Here is a 19,913-nt window from a genome sequence, read left to right as displayed (position 1 = left end):
TGGGCTGAGCAACGTCGAAGTTGAACATCGACGTTGCCAGCCCTGGAGGACGTGTAGACGTTATTCATCGAAATAGCCTATTTCGATGTCGCAACATCGAAATAAGCTATTTCGAAGTTGGGTGCACGTGTAGACGTAGCCTGTGAGGCATAATTCACTGATTTGTTAAAAGGGCTACAACCGGGGTGGGAGAACCTAACCAAAAAATCAAACCCCACTGATATGAACCCTGACTGAGACACCTACGGGAGGGAGGCGTGCGGTCTGCATGGGAGGGAGGGTGCAGGAGTTGGCTGGGGATCAAGGGTGGGGATGGGTGGTCAGGGCAGGAGCAGGCGGGGATTGGGGGTTTTGGGGGGAAGGAAGGCACAGTAGGGTCTAGAGGGTCTGGCTGAGATGATGCAGGAGTGGGGTGGGGATGGGAGTCTGGGGTGTGTGAGGGCAATGGGGGGGCTTTTACCTGGTGCACCTCATGGGGCCCCACATGGTTCTGCAACTCTCTCCCCCTCCCACTCTACTGCCAGTGGGACCACGAGGGGAAAAACCACTGACAGCAATTTCCTGCACTACTGCTCCCCAGCTGGGGGAGAAAAGCAGAGCTTCCTTCACAGCCTGGCAGAGCCTGCAGGCCTGATCCAGCCCCAGCTTCCTGGCTCTGGCCCATGACACCGAGAGCTCTAGTGCTCCAGCTCTGTGGGGTGACTGCAGAGATGGAGCACCAGCCTGGGCTCCCTACTGCAGGGGAGGGCTGTGCCCTGACACTCACAGCGTGTGGGCCTCATAGCACTCCTGAGGTACAATACTCAGAGGGTACGTCTACAGCGTAGCTGCAAGTTCCAGCTTGGACAGATGTACCACTGTGCTGAAAATAGCAGAGTAGCACTGGTTGTAAGGGTGTGAGAGGCTAGTTTAACACACACAAAATGGGAAGTGGCTGTCTTGGATAGAATACTGCAGAAAGGGATCTAGGGGACACAGTGGACCCAAGTCGAGAAGGAGTCAACACTGTGATGCTGTTGCAAGAAAAAGGAAACATGATTTTGGGATGCATTAACGGGAGTGTTGTGAGTAAGATGTGAGAAATAATTCTGCTTTAATCTGTGCTGATTAGGTCTCAGTTGGTTGGAGTATTGTATCCAGTCAGGGCACCACATTTTAGGAAAGATGTGGAGAAACTGGAGAGGATCCAGAGAAGAGCAACTAAAATGATTAAAGGTCTAGAAAATATGACCTGTGAGAGAAGATTAGAAGAAATGGATTTGTTTAGTTTGGAAAAGAGAAGGCTGAGATGATAGCAGTTTTCAAATACCTAAATGGGTGTTACAAGGAGGAGGGAGAAACCTTATTTTCTCCTTAGCCTCTGAGAATAGGACAAGAAGCAAGGGCTTAAATTGCAACAAGGGGGGTTTCAGTTGGACATTAGGAGAAACTTCCTAACTGTCAGGATGGTTAGGTACTAGAATAAATGGCCTAGGGAGGCTGTAGAATCTCCATCAATGGAGATATTTAAGAACACGTTAGATAAATATCTAATAGGGATGACAGAGATGGTGCTTAGTGCTGTTGTGAGGGCAGGGACTGGACCTGATGACCTTTTGAAATCCCTTCCAGTTCCAGTCTTCTATTATTCTAGTACAACAATCCTACTGGAGACCCTACGTACCTATTCACAGCTGCACTCTGTGACTCTGCTCTTTTTAGCATACTTGCTTGATCAAAGCTAACGTGTGTAAATCTACCTCACTGCTTCTACACTTGCCCTCGCTTCCGGAAGGGGCATGGTAATGAGCAGAGTGGAAGATGCTAATGAGACACAGATTAAAACATCTTACACCTCATTAGCATATTCCTGTGAGATCTCGCTTCCGGAAGATCCCCTTCTGGAAGCAGAAGCTGACGTGTAGACGGGGACCCTTCTGAAGGAAACCCCACTTCCAGAAGACCCTAAGAAGTTTGCAGAAGAAGGGTCTTCCGGAAGGGAGACTTCCTTTGGAAGGACCCCCCTGTTTCCTTCCTTCCTTCCTGTTTTGCTTCCAGGATGGGATCTTCCAGAAGTGCGATCTCGTGGGAATATGCTATAAGAGGCACCAGGCATTTTAATTCATGCCTCATTTGCATCTTCCACTCTGCTCATTACCATGCCCCTTCTAGAAGCAGGGGTGAGTGTAAACGTGGCCCCTGAGCTCAAAGATTCATTTCCAGCTGTAGCATGGTCATGCCTACAGGCATTATGGAAATGCTGTTTATAGGATTAAAATATGTACTGTATTACGCTTATACACCTGTTTTTTTACAACTGATCTACACAAGAGAACTTTGATTACATTAGACACACATTCAGCTTGTTTTACAAAAACTGGAGGCTTTATCTTATACAACAAAATAGCTTGGATTCAGGAAGTAATTAATTTCCCTTAAATGTGCCACAATATAACACAAAGTGTAAATATAGCCATGCCTGTGGTTGCTCAGTTCTACCTCAAACAGCTTTTAAGCATTTGTTCTTCATTTTCAAAGAAGTCTTCACTCTTTGTAACACACATGTAGTCTTGAAAGAGTTAGATTTTTAATCCATATATGCCAGTTTCACCACAGTTTTTTGCAGTGTTGTAGCTATGCTGGTCCCAGGATATTAGAGAAACAAGGAGGTAATGACCTAACTTCTGTTAGTGAAAGAGGACAAGCTTTTGAGCTTACCCAGAACTCTTCTCCTTGTCTGGGAAAGGAGGTCATATTCATAACTTTGTTAAAGTTGAAAAATTATGGACATATTAAAGACACTGGATCACTTATTACAATAACCTGTAAAAAATACCCCACCTTTCCCCTCTTCTGTTTTTGACATGTGGCTACACGCAAGCCGGCACTTGGAAGTTGCCACGGAGGAGATTTAGCCTAATGAAGTGCTGCCTACGCACCACAGCGCTCATCAGTAATCTCCCAACATCCTAATTAATATGCCCCCTTCAAAGTTGGGGGCTAGTCTAGACACAGCCATAGTGACCAAGACACCATGTAACCTTCTACTGTAGGCAAACCAAAAGCAAACCTAATCGTACCATAATTAAGAGTGAAACTATTTTATTGTTCGAATAAAGCAGATAACAAAGATAGTATGGAAAAGTACATTTTAAAATCAGTTTCCTTTTTAAATGGCAAAGTTAACGTGTTACACTTTAAATGGCTAAATATTTTGAAAAAAAAATTAACATAATATCTCTTTAAACCTCATAACACTCCTTGTTTTCTCTCCCTGAACTCTGTCATAAGCAGATGAAGTGACTTGTGCAATATGGTTGGAGAGCCAGGAGTAGGACCCAGGAGTCCTGGCTCTACGCTATTAAGACTACTTCCTAGGTAAGAAGTTTCTTAGTAATATTTATATACCATCTGGGTATTTATATAAATAGAAGGCCCTGATCCTACAAAGACTTGTGCATATGCATTACACTAGTGCTGATCACTTAAAAAGAACTATGCACAGTGCATAAAGCTAAGCCTATGTATCAGTATTTTCAGGAACGGGAGGTCCAAACCGATTCTTTAAAGATAGCATTAAAGTACTTCAAATTATTCCATGTACATTTTAAACAAATTTGATTACTTTCCCCATAAATTTTAGATTCAGTGGTTGAAATACTTGGTACTCTTCAAGAGATTTCCCCATCCCTCATCTATGAGGCTGGACTCGATGACTGCCTGAGGTCCCTTCCAGCCCCAGGGGTCTACGATTCCCTTCCCCCAAGATGCATATTTATGGGAAACTGTTATGAAAAATTATAAGGAGATGAGACAAAGTGAAGAAAAAAGACCTGAAAAAAATATTTTTGTATCTTCAGTATTAGTTGTCTCTTACCTTTTGAGATGGAACTTCAGATATTTGAGGATACCACGGCTGGGCAGGAATGTGCAACTCATACAGGTGAGAATTTGCCAGCTGTACAGATTCCCCACGCTCCCTGGGTTAGGCACTTTGTTAGTCTGTTTGATGAGCTGACAGTAGAGCTCATCGCGGAGGGGTCGTAAATCATGCCCTGTCTGAAGGATACCCTGGATTATAGGTATGGGATCAGACACAGACTCTAGCTGCTGCAGAGAATTAAATATCTTGATGGCTTCATCCTGGAGAGTTGTGTAACCTTTGTCTTTCAGCACTACAAAAAGAATAAGACACAGGAAGGTCTTTTAAAAGAGATGATGTAGCTCAGCCAGAAAGTATGAACCTGAAGCAGGAATTAACTGGGTGGAATTCAATTGCCTGTGTTATTCAGGAGGTGAGACCAGATGACCACAATAATCCTTTCTCACTATGATGAAGTCTATGAATTAATTTTTTGAAATTACTGAAATTTTTGAAAAGTTTTGAAATTAGCAGAATTTCTCAATAAATGGAAATTCCATATTGAAGCTTGCTTTTACTCTGAGTCAAAACAAAACCAAACATTTCCAATGAAAGGAAGTTTTCTGAAAAGAGTGTTTCATGAAAATTGAAGCATTTTGTTTAGATTTTGACTTTTGAATATTTTACTTCACAATTTATAATATAAAATTTTTAAATGAAAAACATCCATGTGACCTTTTCCAACATAAAAACAGCCAGGAAGTTTTTGATCAGCCTTAGAATCTGTGCTGCTGAAATGTCTATTGCTCTTTCAAGAGAAGGCAAAGTAAAAGGAGACCAAGTTAGTTGATGAATTCTTGCAATCTGCTCATTTTCTGTATACAAGGAACTGTTTCTTCTGCAACATTAGCATATTGTTTAAACTCTAACAATCAAACTCGCGTGTGGCTTTGATTGCTGAAACATGCTTTTGAATGCAAGAAAATGAATTGCTTCTTTGTATTACCAAATGTTGGCTAGTGCCTTGTTCTGTATAGCTAAAAGCACTGCATACAATGGGGTCTGAAGAATGGAAAGGACTACACTGCACTAATGAGTGATCGTTATGTCTGATTCACAGTTAGGCTTTATACCTCTGGAAAGATAGTCAGCTGTCTATATTCTGAATGAAAGTGACTGACTTTTCTTTACTGTGCTGTCATTATAGAAAATAACTGGGGACACAAATGAAACTTAAAGCAGACCAGCATAAGGAAAAGACAGTTACCTCTTTTCTTACCTGGTGTCCTTCAAGATGTGGTGTTCACCTCCACTCCAATCAGGTGTGTGCACACTGCCTGCACCACCATCGAAAGTCTTCCCCTAGCAGCTTCTGCTGGGGTTGGTTGTAGAACCCCTCTGGAGTGGCACCAATACGGTCGTCCTTATAGACCACTGCCCACCCTGCCCCTCTCTCAGTTCCTTCTTGCTGGCTACTTTGACAGAGGGGAAGGAGGGTGGGTATTGGAATGGATGTGAACAAGACATCTCAAAGAATGCCTGTTATGAAAACTGGTAACTGTCTTTCATTGCTTGAATGCTTGTTCACATCAACTCAAATCAGGTGAGTCCCAAGCCACTACACCCTAGAGGAGAGGCCTGAGTTAGGAACCGGAGGACTGCCCTGCCCACCACTGTGTCACCTCTAGTTTGTTGGTCTGTGACATAATGGGCAGCGAACTTATGCGCTGAAGACCTGGTAGCTGCCCTACAAATTTCTTGGATGGGTACCCGGGACAAGAACACTGTGGAGGAAGCCAGTGCTATGGTCAAGTGAGCCATGACTGCTAGCATTGGGAGTGAGGCCAGAGCATAACATTCCCTAATCCAGTCTGAAATCCAAGTGGAAATATGCTGGATGAGACTGGAAGACCTTTTATGTGACCTGCCAATGCCACAAACTGTTGTGCTGATTTTCTAAAAGCTCTGATGCACGGTAAAGAGAATGCTATAACCCTACAGACATCTCATGTGTGAATTGTCTGTTGTCTGGAGGAGGTGTGTGGCTTTGGGTAAAAACACTGGAAGAAAATTGTCTTGCCCCAGGTGGAACTGTTGTACAACTTTGGGTAGAAAGACTGGATGTGGCCATAGCTGCAGCTTATCCTCATGGGGATTACTGTCAGGCACAGACTTCTGGCACAGCAAGCAAGACTTGAAGCCCTGGGCTTCTGCCATGCCCCAGTGCCATGGCTGCTCCTAACTGGTGTCTTCAAAGTACTTAAGAAACAATAAGGGAGATCAACTGCAACACAAAAGCTAGGGTACTGCTTGCAAAAGCAAGAGTAAGAAGTTGTTCCAATGCCACCACACATGATTAGAAGGAACTGAGGGAGAGGCAGGGTTGGCAGTGGTATATAAGGGCTACTATATTTGTGCCACTCCAGGGGGCTCCACCGCCAACCCCAACAGCAGCCGCAAGGGGAGAAGTTCTGATGCTTGTACACATGATGCATGCACATCTGATTGGAAAAGACCTGAACCATCACTTGAAGAAGTGGTATGTGAAGCTGCATCTTCTTAGGGAGAATTCTTGCAGGAATCTTATCTCAGGAGGCAGAGGTCCTCCTGGACAGCCCCACTGCTACACCCTTCAATGAGCATACTTTACTCTCCTGCACGCACAGCCAGCTTAAAAGAGAGAAAGCGTTGCAGCTCCTGTGTCCTGATATTGCCCAAAACTAAGTGGGGACCACTTGCTAGTCCCCTTCTCCTTCTCAGTAAATCTATGGAGCAGGAAGGTATAACTTGGGTTTTAGAGAAGAGGGAAATCTGACAAGAACGCTTTTGATACCCTGAGGTTTAGCCCAATAATTGCCACCCGTCCTTCACAGAATAGTCCTTATCTGGATGGGGTTTTGTCATGTGCTTTTGACAGACAATAAGTTTCAAAATAACTTAAGGAAATCAAATTCGTAACAATCATGCAATGACTGTTCGAGTGTTCAGACTCTGTGAGATGCTAACCTGGAGGTACAGCATTACTTGGTTGGAATGATTATTACACCTGTTTTTTAAAATCAAAGTTTGCAATATTTATCCTTATCAATAGAGACTTTTCAAATTAAATGTCCTCTAAAGTAATATATGTACATTGGATTCCACAGTTTCTGTACTACTGCTACGTAACCCTTGAACTCTGCATGGAGCATAGGTCATCTACAAGTCTCCTCCACTTTACTCTGTCTTAGAACAAAAAATAATGAAATACTAAGTGTTTTAAAATAGAGGTTGCAATGGCTTAAGGCAACTGCAATCCCTCATATATGCAAGAAGAGTGGGGCTTTGAATACAACCTGTAAAGTGCATAGTGATAAATCAGGGAAGACGTGTCTAGCCCATATGGCTAATGGGATTAAATCTGCAGTTCCCACTGCAATTTACATTGGCCACGTACATAAGAACATAAGAACGGCCATACTGGGTCAGACCAAAGGTCCATCTAGCCCAGTATCCTGTCCGCCGACAGTAGCCAATGCCTGGTGCCCCAGAGGAGGTGAACCGAAGACAACGATCAAGCGATTTGTCTCCTGCCATCCATCTCCCGCCTTCAACAAAAGGCTAGGCACCATACCTTACCCCTTGCTAATAACCATCTATGAACCCAACCTCCAAATATTTATCGAGCTCTTTTTTAAACTCTGTTAGAGTCCTGGCCTTCACAGCGTCCTCTGGTAAGGAGTTCCACAGGTTGACTGTGCGCTGTGTGAAGAAAAACTTTCTTTTATTAGTTTTGAACCTGCTATCCTTTAATTTCATTTGGTGTCCTCTGGTTTTTATATTATGGGAACAGGTAAATAACTGTTCTGTATTCACTTTCTCCACACCCTTCATGATGTTATATACCTCTATCATATCGCCCCTCAGTCTCCTCTTTTCTAGACTGAAAAGTCCCAGTCTCTCTAGCCTCTCCTCATATGGGACCCATTCCAAACCCTTAATCATTTTAGTTGCCCTTTTCTGAACCTTTTCTAACGCCACTATATCTTTTTTGAGGTGAGAAGACCACATCTGCATGCAGTACTCAAGATGTGGGCGTACCATAGTTTTATATAGGGGAAGTAAGATATTCTTTGTCTTATTTTCTATCCCTTTTTTAACATCCTATTTGCTTTCCTGACTGCCGCTGCACACTGCGTGGATGTTTTCAGAGAACTATCCACTATAATTCCAAGATCCCTTTCCTGATCTGTTGTAGGTAAATTTGCCCCCATCATATTATATGTATAATTAGGGTTATTTTTTCCAATGTGCATTACCTTACACTTACCCACATTAAATTTCATTTGCCATTTTGCTGCCCAATCACTCATTTTGCTAAGATCTTTTTGAAGTTCTTCACAGTCTGCTTTGGTTTTGACTATCCTGAACAGTTTGGTGTCATCTGCAAACTTTGCCACCTCACTGCTTACCCCTTTCTCTAGCTCATTGACGAATAAGTTGAACAAGATTGGTCCCAGGACTGACCCTTGTGGAACGCCACTAGTTACCCCCTTCCATTGTGAAAATTTACCATTTATTCCTACCCTTTGTTTCCTGTCTTTTAACCAGCTCCCAATCCATGAAAGGATCTTTCCTCCTATCCCATGACCACCTAATTTACATAAGAGCCTTTGGTGAGGGACCGTGTCAAAGGCTTTCTGGAAATCGAAGTATACTACGTCTACTGGATCCCCCCTGTCCGCATGCTTGTTAACCCCTTCAAAGAATTCTAATAGATTAGTAAGACACGACTTCCCTTTACAGAAACCATGCTGACTTTTGCTCAACAAATCATGTTCCTCTACGTGTCTGACAATTTTATTCTTTATTATTGTTTCTACTAATTTGCCCGGTACTGACGTTACTTACCGGTCTATAATTGCTAGGGTCTCCTTTAGAGCCCTTTTTAAATATTGGTGTTATATTAGCTGTCTTCCAATCATTGGGTACCGAAGCTAGTTTAAAGGATAGGTTACAAACCACCGTTAATAGTTCCGCAATTTCACATTTGAGTTCTTTCAGAACCCTTGGGTGAATACCATCTGGTCCTGGAGACTTGTGACTGTTTAGCCTATCAGTTAGTTCCAAAACCTCCTCTAATGATACTTCAGTCTGGGACTGTTCCTCAGATTTGTCACCCATAAGGGATGGCTCATATTTGGGAATATCTCTAACATCCTCAGCTGTGAAGACTGAAGCAAAGAAATCATTTAGTTTTTCCGCAATGGCATTATCTTCCTTGAATGCTCCTTTTATGTCTCTATCGTCCAGGGGCCCCACTGCTTTTTTAGCAGGTTCCTGCTTCTAATGTACTGAAAAGACATTTTACTATTGTTTTTTGAATTTATGGCTAACTGTTCCTCAAAATCTTTTTTGGCTTTTCTTATTACCTTTTTACATTTAATTTGGCAGTGTTTATGTTCCTTTCTATTTTGATCACTAGGATTTGACTTCCACTTTTAAAAAGTGGAAGTCAAATCCTAGTGATCAAAATAGAAAGGAACATAAAAACTGCCAAATTAAATGTAAAAAGGTAATAAGAAAAAGAATAAAATGGACATAAATCAGACATCAGGAATGGTAACATACCAAAACCTGCAGGAGAACACTTCAATCTCCCTGGACATTTTGTAACAGATTTAAAAGTAGCAGTCCTACAACAAAATATTTTCAAAACTAAAATGGAGAGAGCAATATCTGAGGAGCAATTCATTTGCAAATTTGACTCCATCAACCAAGAATTAAACAGAGACTGGGAGTGGTTGGCCCATTACAAAAGCAGTTTCTCTGCTCTAGATGTTCATACCTTCACATTAGAATCTGACAATGGGACACATCCCCCCTGACTGATCTGACCTGTTTTCTCTTCTCTTGATAATGGGCCGTCTCTACCCTGAGTGAACAGACCCTGTCATCTATGTCCCTCCCTTTTACTGAGACCCCCCCCTCTTTAAATCCTCCGCTGAAACCCACCTCACTTATGCATCTGATGAAGCAGGTCTTTGCCCATGAAAGCTTATGCTCCAAAATGTCTGTTAGTCTATAAGGTGCCACAGGACTTCTTGTTGTTTTAGAAGATACAGACTAACACCGCTACCTCTCTGACACTTAAGAAGTTGAGTATCACTTCAGTGTGAATGGCTTCTTAAGAGCCACATGTGATGCCACCCAGTCGGTGACCCTTTTCAAATGTAATTGCGATGGGTTGCAATTCATAGATTGGGAAATCCTGAATTAAATGATTTAACTAATTCCTGCTGCAGCCTTCACAAGGTAGGGCTTTTATGGAGCCCCTGCTGGGAAATTAAAGCTGTTCTCCCTAGAGTAAGGGTGCACAAAGGTGGGGGGTTCCCTCAAGGGTGTGGAGGGGCATGAAGTTTTGGGGGTGGGGGGTGCAGCATGATTGGCTGCTGGGTATCAGGCTCATCCATCTCATTAAATATGTTGAAATGTGTTACTGTTTTTATGTATGTGTATTTGCACTTATATACCGGATAATAAAGTTTTTACATTCAACAGACATGTGCTGGAAGTTGTTTCCCCCACCATAGTAACATTAACAAAATTTCTGTTGGTTTGTATTACATGTATGTGGGGGGATGTGTGGGGGCCCTCCGCTAATTTCAGGAATGAAAAGTGATGCCTGAGCTAAAAAGTTTACTCATCCCTGCCCTAAAGTATAGTAGGTAATCTGAGAGAAAAGAGAGCTTCAGCTTACTTGTCTTGGGGAAGGGGAAAAATAAAAAAAACTTACAGTTTAGGTTGATATCCCCATATGGTAATGGCAGCAATGGGGAGTGCAGTGGATGGTGTGTGTAACGGAGAATAGGGTTTCTCTTATAAACCTGCTCAACAACTTCATAGTTCAGGCAGTTCTCCTGGCGGGTTTAAAAAAAAATAAAAAAGCATAATTTGTGGTTCAGTGTGACTGATAATCCAGTAATGGCAAAACAAATTATTCAACTGCAGTATCATGTAAAAGAATTTGTTAGCACAACTACTTGTTGCTAATACAGTAAACTTTTGCATATCTGGCATTCTATTATGCAGAACTCTCAAATAACTAGCATTTTAACCACAAGTAAATTTTAGTTATGTTTTTCACAAGTACAGTATAGTGAAAATAAATACAAGTAAATACAGCAAATACAGTAGAAGTTTACACTGTACAATACTACTGTTGTTGGTAAATAAAAGTACTCTGCAGGCATTTTTGTTTGTTTCTTAACATCTAATCTTGTTGTTCTTTAGTGTTATACATTGCTGTGTATCCAGAATATTATCTATTATCCAGAATATCCTGTAACCTCCCAGTCCTGGGGCTGCCAGATATGAAAGAGTTTACTGTACTGAGTTGTTTCAGATAATGGAATACAAGCTGAACTACAGATTTATTTAATATTCAAGTGGTCAATAATCATTTCAGAGGGATATGAAAAGTGCCAGCCATTCTTCTCCACAGTGAAGATGTACAAAATTGTATCATGTCAAAGTGTCATTCTCATCTTGTTTTGAAGCCCGAAGCAGCATATGATATCCGTGACTCTCCTAAATCCTGTACACTTCATAGTACAGGAATAATGCCTGGCAAAATGTTTTCAGAGCATGACTGACAAGATCAAGCAGCTATTCTCTAAACCATACTACTATAAGTAATGATCATGAGAGGTGCTTGGTATTCCCAATTCCCACTGATATCAAAGGGAATTATTTGTGTTCAACAGCTTCTAAGAAGAGGCCTAGAACGAACCATGCTTTAATGTATATACTGCACAGACTAAACACAACCGTGCAGAGGATGGAAAATGCATATTGAGAAGAATTTTGAGGTTTCAAACTGTATTTTCATTTCCCATTGTATGAAAACAAAACCTTTCTAAAATTTCTGTATAACAGAATTGTGTCAAAACATGTTCTCCAATCAAAAAGATCAGGCTTTCAATTCCTCCCTCTCTCTGGTCAAAAGTACACAGATGTCCTTAGACCTTAAAAATCTGCACAATCCAGCAGTTGTTTTCTTTTCTGAAGATCCACCAATTGATCCCATGAAATGGAGACCAACTGCCAAGAGAGATGGTGATAGCGCGTGCATGTAATTCCTTCAATGGCATCAAAAAGTGCATTAGGTAATGCTGCTTACAGCTCCATTAATTTACAAAATTAACAAGACTAACATTAAACTGGTTTCCAAGGGAAACAAATGCAGAACGTAGCTTCCCCCCACTCTTTCCCCTCCACAAGCTATATCCCACTTTTTGTTTTTGTTTTTATCGGGGGAGAGATTTCTCTGGCTGCTGGATGGCGTACGTGTGAGACTGTTAATATCAAGCATCTAAATGTTCAGAAATTCGGCCACTGGTAAGGTGACCATCCATCCCATATTAGGCCGTAGAGTCCCATATCTGGGATGCCAAAAAGGCGTCCCGATTTGTTTTGAAAAAAGGGATTGACTGCACCGTATATGGGCCCTCCCCTGCTGACCTTTTCCGCCAGCAGCTACGCAGGCACAGCTCCTGGAGGGAGTCACTTCCCTGAACCTTGGGGAAGTGGTGGAGTGTGGGCGGCTGCCAAATCCCGACACAGCTACCTCTCTGACACTGGGCTTTTGTTGCCCTTCACACCACATGAAACAGGGAGCACAAAGTGTTCAGGTTCCAAAATTTTATACTGTTACCCACTTCAGAGACTTCCTATTACCTTAATATCTTGAATAAGCTGCTGGGTTGGTGTATCAATCGGTGCTTTTGTGTCAGTCACGTTCTGAATGGCACTTGCCCAGCGGGTGGCCTCATTGAGCAGCTTTGTATAGAGACGGTAGCAGTGCTTGCGTCCATACACAGTTACGTTCCAGTAGCCTAGGACAATAGAAAAAATTAATCGACATAACATTTTTTGTGGACAAGCTTATTCTAATACAAGAATAGATGTCAGTGTTTCACTAACACGTATGGTGCATGTCATGCACAGCTAAACTGTGCTCCACCGGAATCTTACTGGCAACTTCTCTGGAACCCAAAGTCTGGAGCTAAATGGCTCAAAACAGAGCACGCTGCGGTCACCCATGTTTCTGCTAAGGAGGCACAGCCTCTGAGATTACAAGTGCCAGCATGCAACATCCTGATCCATTCACACACACTTTCCACAGGCCTCATCATCTTGATAAGGCTGAAAGTGACCATAAGACTTTCTGACCCATAAGACCATTGTAAAGACAGACTTATCTCACCCTCACAGTTCAAGAGGATACTGGGACAAAATTCATTTACACAAAAAATTCCTTAAAAGCCTGCATTATTTGTATAAACATGGATCATTAGCACACACTATTCACTATGTAAAACCAAATGTGTTCTCATCTATGTTGTTTTCTAGCATTATGAAAATACACTGCTAATTCACTCCCAGAAGAAGCAACATCTAATCAGACTTTAACTCTCTTAAATATTAACATGGGATTTTCATGAGCCAGGGGAGACTGAAGAAAGCTTCTTATTACTCTTTGGCTGGCAAAAATCAGTTTGTGGGGCAAGGCACAAAGCGAATAGCGCAGTGGAGAGCTCAAATATGAAAAAAGGAGCCTCTTGCTTGAAAATGGCTGAATCCAAGTTGAAAACCAGTTTAGAAAATGCCATTGGTCATATTCCAGGGTGATTTGGAAGGTGGTGTAAAGCTGACTCTGTTACTGTAGATTTACTTCAACACAAACGCTGGTAGAGTCTAAGCTCTTCTAACTTGCATGCTCCAAAGCTAGAAAGAGGCAATAAAGTAGGATGAAGTCTGCCTTAATTTATGCCTTTTCCCACATCCTTGATGTGCAAACTGCCTTACATTAATTTAGCAGTATTAGGAATGTTAGGAAAATGAATGATACCATTTTGCACATCATTTCTGCAGTTTAGCCAAATAAGTTCAGATGGCAAAGTATTTTGTGAAGTATCTCACTAATTTAGAAGCCAAAGTTCCACTGACCTTCCACTGACCCACAGGCATACCTGTAACCCAAATAGCAGATTTCCTGTAACACTTATTACATTCAGAGGTAAACTGGAGTGCAATTCTGTGCATGCAAAAATTGAATGTTTATAACAAGTTACCTGTCTCTTTGAAGATTTTCTCATCAGGTGGTACCACAGAGCAGAGGCTATTCAGGACTAGGGTACCCAATTTCAGGGCATTCTTCTCTGAGCTCTTGTAGTAATCCAAAGAATTGTGCGTTAACACAAACCAGCGCTTCTTTAGCTTTAGCGAAGCCATCTTCGGGCTGTTTTTCACTTCTTTGTGTAACCATCCTGTAAAACAGACACTCCTTGAATTAAAGCTTTCATGGAATTTGGCAAAACTGTGGTTAACTTTTGTCAGCATGATAATGCTTTTATGAAAAGTATCACTAAGGCTACATCTGCACAATGAGATAAGTTTGAATTTAAGGCAGTTAGCGTAATATTACAGCATCACTGTCTTCACCTTAAATACCATTTGTTCAATTTTAGGGAGCACTAATATCGATATCATAACATCTCTGAAACCAGTTGGGTGTAGCATCAAATTTGAATTTTAAAGTCCAAATGCAGGCCAGTGTGGAAGCATCATGTCTTAAAATCAAATTCATTAGCTTCCAGAGGTGTTCAGTATGTATCCCACAATGACCCTCTCCATGTTCTGCTGTGGCTGCTTCCACCTCCGCTGCTCTCCAGTTTTGCAGGAGTTAGGTAACATGATGCCCATGAATTTCAGCGCAGCACTAGGAAGCCCGTGGCTGTGGGGTCATGCTTGTATGAGAGGCTAAGAAACATTTCTTTCTTCGTTATCAGCACTGTGAGCGCATCCACCCATTCAAAATAGCCCCAACATGGAGTTCATGGTTCTGTCTCTACCTCTACAAGCTGAGCACTCGGGATTTTTTTTTTCAGTGCTGGCACCAGCCCCTGTCCTGCCACAGGACAGCTGGGCTGTTGCGGGGCGGGTGGGATCGTGCATGAAAGAGAGGCCAGGAAATTTCTTTTCTGCAGTGTACGTTTGTGCAGCCCTGCCTCCCCAGGTACCACACAGTCAGCCTCTTTCCCGCACCCAACCACATCATGTGGCTAGTCCCTGACCCAATAAAAGGATGTGCCTGCTGTTCAGTGAGGACAATCTGCCAGGCGGCACCATGTCCTGACTTGTGCGCTGTGAGGGCTCCATTGGCAGGAAAGATTTTCAGGGACTGCTTCGACTGGCTCCCACCCCCACCAAAAATATTTTCAGGGATTTGCTGCTGCTGGAGGTGGGGAAGTCTCCCCTGGCAGCTAAGATTTTTGGGTGCCTGCTGCTGCCTGGGAGACCATTTCAACTGGCTCTGCAGCCACGGTCCCCACGTCCCCCTGCACCAAAAAAATGTCTGGAGACCATGTCAACTGGCCCTTCATCCTTTGATCCACCCAACTCCCGCCATATGGGATGAGGGGATCTGGCACCTTGACAGTCAGTTGGGGCTGGCCCTCCCACCTGAGCACCACCACTTGTTAAAATTTAGCAAGCCCCAACCCCTGCATTGGACAACTCCGTGTAGGGTAGTAGGAAGCCAAAATAATTTTCCCTAATCTTTTCTATTCTCTTCCTTCCAGCTCTGTCTACCTTAACACAGGGAAGAAAGGGCGGAGAGCCAGTTGAGAAGACACAGACACAGACACAGATACCTTGCTGCACTATAAGCCCACGGCAAACACCTGCTGCTTTTTGTAAAATCTTTGATCTTTCAGTTATGAAATATAGAGATTTTAGCCCCATCCTGTTTTGGAAGCCCAACATCTTTTTCCTAAGCCCCTTCACATGGGGAAGAGTGGGTGGAGGGCCAGTTGAGAAGATGCAAACTGCTGGGTGATCCCAGGGCACAGAAACTGTGTAATGGACTGGGAAACCAAAAATTCTGCCTCACAAAAATCTTTTTTCAAAACCTTTACTATCCTGCTCTTTCTTCAACCTTCGCATTGCTCCTGTATTATTTTCAGGGATCAGATGTAATCAAGGGAGGTGGGACAGTGGCTGAAGGGACAGCTGACAAGACTCAGACACCTGTTGCTTTTTGTAAAAGCTTTGATCATTTACTTACAACTACAGTTATAAAAAGCAATTCAGTTGTAGAAGCAAGAGATTTCAGTTAATTTGGTGATCTTTGTTGATGCCTTACTTTTCCTTCCTTCTGCCTGGAAAAATGGCTGTTTGCTTTCCATGGGAGGGGAACAAGGACAATGCAATGTGGGAAGATGACATCACATACCCACAACCACTTGTGGGGCACTTTTTCCCCACTCTGCACCAGCGAAAATATTCAGACTGCTATGGGGCCGAGAGAACTGTGGGATAGTTTCCCACAATGCACTGTTGCAGCAGTCAATGTTTGGTGATTGAGCATGGCAGCAATAACATGACTTTGTGGGGAGGTGAGGATACTCCAAATTCATAAAACACAGACTTACAAAGTAAATTTTAATAAATTCAAATTTATCTCATAGTGTAGACATAGCCTAAGTACTTATTGTCAACGCCTCTTTAAACAACTTTTGTTTAAGTTAACAATGTCAAATTAACTAAAGGAGAGGTTGGAATGCTACATATTACCTATACTGTAGCTTCTCCAACTTTGACAGCACGGACCACATTTTAGTTAAAGGACTCATGGAAATCCTTCCCATCCATTCATAATCACAAAACATCCTTGCAGAAGCTACAGCAACTATTTACGCAGAGTGACACTAAAAAAGCTGGAATGTGTTTGCAGAAGTATCCTTTGAGCTAGCAGAGGGGAAGTAAGCAGCATGTGACTAGCGTGCTCTTGGCAGACCATCAGCAAGTGTTACACAGAACACCCTTTAGGAACCATTTATCTATACAACTGAACTCTTCTGGTTCGCTATCTCACTAATTCTTACCCCTCACTATGAATTCTTGCCCTTCCACTCTGGTATCTCCCTTTGATCTCTGCAGCAGAGTTATCCAGTGGTGCATCTCTTCAGGGGTATCAGCATTACAGTGGAGAACACGATTAACAGTGATGATCACAAATGAATTGGGTCTACGGAAAAAAACGAAGATGGGAAAACTCATACAGTAAATATAACTACTGTTTACACCACAACTAAATGACTGACTTACCTCACTGGCCCTAAGCACAAACACACCCTACTTTTTTGGATTTTATATTTAGGCAAGTGTCCCTCACTTCCACACCATTTATTTTAACAACTCTAGCCCTATGAAATGCTAACCTTTTAGGAAGACTGTTTAAAATAAGGGATGGGGCTATGCAGCCCTGAACTTTGGGGAAACATCTAACCAGACCTTGCAACTCAGGCCCACACAGCCCGACATAGGACCCTTCCCCACTCCAGAAAAAAAAAAAATCTTGACAGTTTGGCACTGAATCCAAACTTTGTAGTTCAGGATAATCTCCATTTAAAAGAGTTCACTTCAGTTGCTAATTTAGCTAAAACAAACTGCAATTTACAAAGACTTCTAACAAAGTAGCAAGCAAACAGAGAACCCTTTATTTTGAATAAAGTACAAGTGAGGCAAAAGAATCTATTTTTAATGAACTTCTGGCTTTCATCCAATACTATCCCAAATTAACTGAAGCACCAGGAGACCGACTCGCTTGCCTAAGATCATATGAGTGAACCAATGTTCCCTCTAATCTTTACTTTCCATGTGCAAAATAAAAGTTTGTGTGCACATGCACCACAATAAGAACACAAAAGCTAGCTGTGGGTTCCCTGCTAATTAGCAGAGAGACAACTGAACTTCGCCTGAGCGCCCGCACAAGCACCCAGCTCTTGGGTAACACTGGAGTGGACTGCCTTGGTGGTTTCACATGGATAAGATTCTACCGTTACTCTTTTGTTTTCACACGCCACTTGCTCTGAAGTCTTCAGGTCCCTTTTCTCTCCACAACACCAGCTTGCACGAATTCCATAAGAAAGCCTTTATTACAGGTAGCAAACATGGCCATTTTGGGACACACAAGCAGATCATCAGCATCAAAACAGGAGATGACACACCTTCAATCTGCAATTCTAGTGCGACATTAGCAATATTGCACTTGAATCTGGACACTTTAATAGTAGACTCATTTGGAGACATTTCAGAGATGAACAGCAAAAATTAGTTACTGGGCTTCACTTGAACGTGATGGGCACATGCCAAACACAAAGAAAGAGAACCTTTCCAACAAGTTGTGTGATATCCCTAAGAGAACCTATAAAATGATCAACGTGACAACAAGCAACTGTTTTGCACTGACTGATGGGCGGTGGGGAGGATAATTTGGGTTGGCGGTATCAGGAATACCAGTAAGAAGGAGTTTACAGGAGTCAAAAAGGGAGAGAATGAAGGCCCTAAACTAGTTTTAGCTTTGTGAGATAGGGAAATATTATGTAGAAAGAAGTGCCAAGATCTGGGCACTATTTGGATGTGCTAAAAGGGGCTATGTCACTATTGGCTCCCATGTGACAAATGCAACAATATCTAAAACGGTAGAAGGGTATGTTCGGGCAGAACACAAGCAGTTACTCAAAGTTTTGGGTACATTACATTCAGGAGACAAGTGGGAAGTTGGAATTGGATGGAAGTTGAAACCATATGAGTAGAGGATGGTGGACAGGATGTAGAAAAGAGGGCCTAGGTTAGAGAGCCAGTGAAAGAGGTGGGAAGAGAACCAAGTAAGGACACAACTGCTGCTTCTGTGGGAACTCTGCACCACTGGGCATGCACAGAACACATGGGCCTTGCAGATAATACAGTCTGCTGAAGAGATGTTTCAATTACCTAATCCCGCCCCCCGCCCCCAAACTGCTTTGGGACCAGAGGAGTTGGTAGCTGACTCACAGGTTAGTGCAAACAACTGCAGAGGGGGAGGTGGCAGAGGCCAGGTGCAGAGGCAAAGGATATGGGTGTAAGGGGAAGGTTAGTACTGGTTCACAGACGGGAGGAAGAAAAATTGGGGTCAGGGCATGGGAGCTAATGGTGTGATAACAATGAGCTGGGCTGCATTGGCAGTGTTGCAGGGCCACATGAAGATGCAGGAAATAGGGTGGCTGAGTGAAGGTTCATGAACACATGAGGACAGGGTTGGGGATGCAGGGTACACATGAATATGGGAAGGTGGGGTGGCTGAGTGGAGGTACAGGGGGACCTTGTTATGAGGATGGATGATACACAGGTAGCAAATATAGTCTTCTGTGGCCAGCCTGCTCATGGAAAGTGCTATATCGGTGGTCACTATAAGCACTATATAGACTTCTTAAAGGCTAACATGAAATCATGAGGCATATCTCCCAACGATCTGGAAACCCTAGTTCAGGACAGATTGTTCTGGCAACAAACCACTGTTAACCACTCTTAATTGCTTTGAGAGTCAGCATATCTTGGTGCTAGAGGAAAAGTGTAGGATTTGAAAAGGATGTACAATGCCTGAAGCTAGTGTTTTTTTAAGTGACATCTGTAATTGGCTCTGCTGATCAAGGATTAGTTCAGTCGCTCACCAATGGCGTCACAGAAGATGAGATCAGTCCAAGCAAGCATGTGATTCTTAACACACCAAGTAAGAAGGCAGGATGAGAACCTTTTTTCTTGTTAAGATGGAGATGCTGATGTGAGCATCAGACAGTTGCTTAGCAATGCCTTTTTATCTAACTACTACCAGATTTGCAAACTTTTGCTTTCTTGCGTTACCTTGTTTATTAAGCCTTTATTAACAATTAACATGACTGGGAACATAAAGATTGAGGTAGGTTGAGGTGGGGTTAATAACATCAAACCAGCTATTCTGGGCATATCTGTTAATGAGAGAACAGACAGGAACTGTACCATTTGCATTTTTGATCTGTTAACACTGCAGTGTTGTTAAGGTCCAAGCTACTATAGGTCACATTCACAAAAGGACTTAACCGCACAAGTGACACTTGAAGTGCCTAAATTCCAGAATCAAGCCTGAGATTCATAGAGCCCCTGTTCAGCTGCCCCCAAACCTTGGAGGCGCCAAAGCTTGCCTGGTGCCTAAATTCCAGAATCAAGCCTG

At 42.6% G+C, this 19,913-nt stretch overlaps 1 protein-coding gene across 3 annotated transcripts in view; it reads right to left on the bottom strand.

Moving 5' to 3' along the window:
- Nucleotides 1-19,913, bottom strand: part of MYO10 (myosin X) — a 341,810-nt gene that overhangs the window by 14,082 nt on the left and 307,815 nt on the right. For all 3 annotated transcript variants that reach the window (XM_074987822.1, XM_074987821.1, XM_074987820.1), the window contains 5 exons: nt 16,771-16,913; nt 13,957-14,151; nt 12,560-12,717; nt 10,617-10,740; nt 3,857-4,154 (listed from right to left, as the gene is read on the bottom strand). In XM_074987822.1, coding sequence (XP_074843923.1) covers nt 3,857-4,154; nt 10,617-10,740; nt 12,560-12,717; nt 13,957-14,151; nt 16,771-16,913 — 918 coding nt within the window. The remainder of the gene's footprint in view (nt 1-3,856; nt 4,155-10,616; nt 10,741-12,559; nt 12,718-13,956; nt 14,152-16,770; nt 16,914-19,913) is intronic.

The sequence above is a fragment of the Carettochelys insculpta genome, chromosome 2 (genome assembly GCF_033958435.1).
Source record: "Carettochelys insculpta isolate YL-2023 chromosome 2, ASM3395843v1, whole genome shotgun sequence".
NCBI classification, from domain to species: Eukaryota; Metazoa; Chordata; order Testudines; family Carettochelyidae; genus Carettochelys; species Carettochelys insculpta.
Note: the sequence above shows the minus strand (reverse complement) of the source record. Positions and strands in the feature narration are given on the sequence as shown.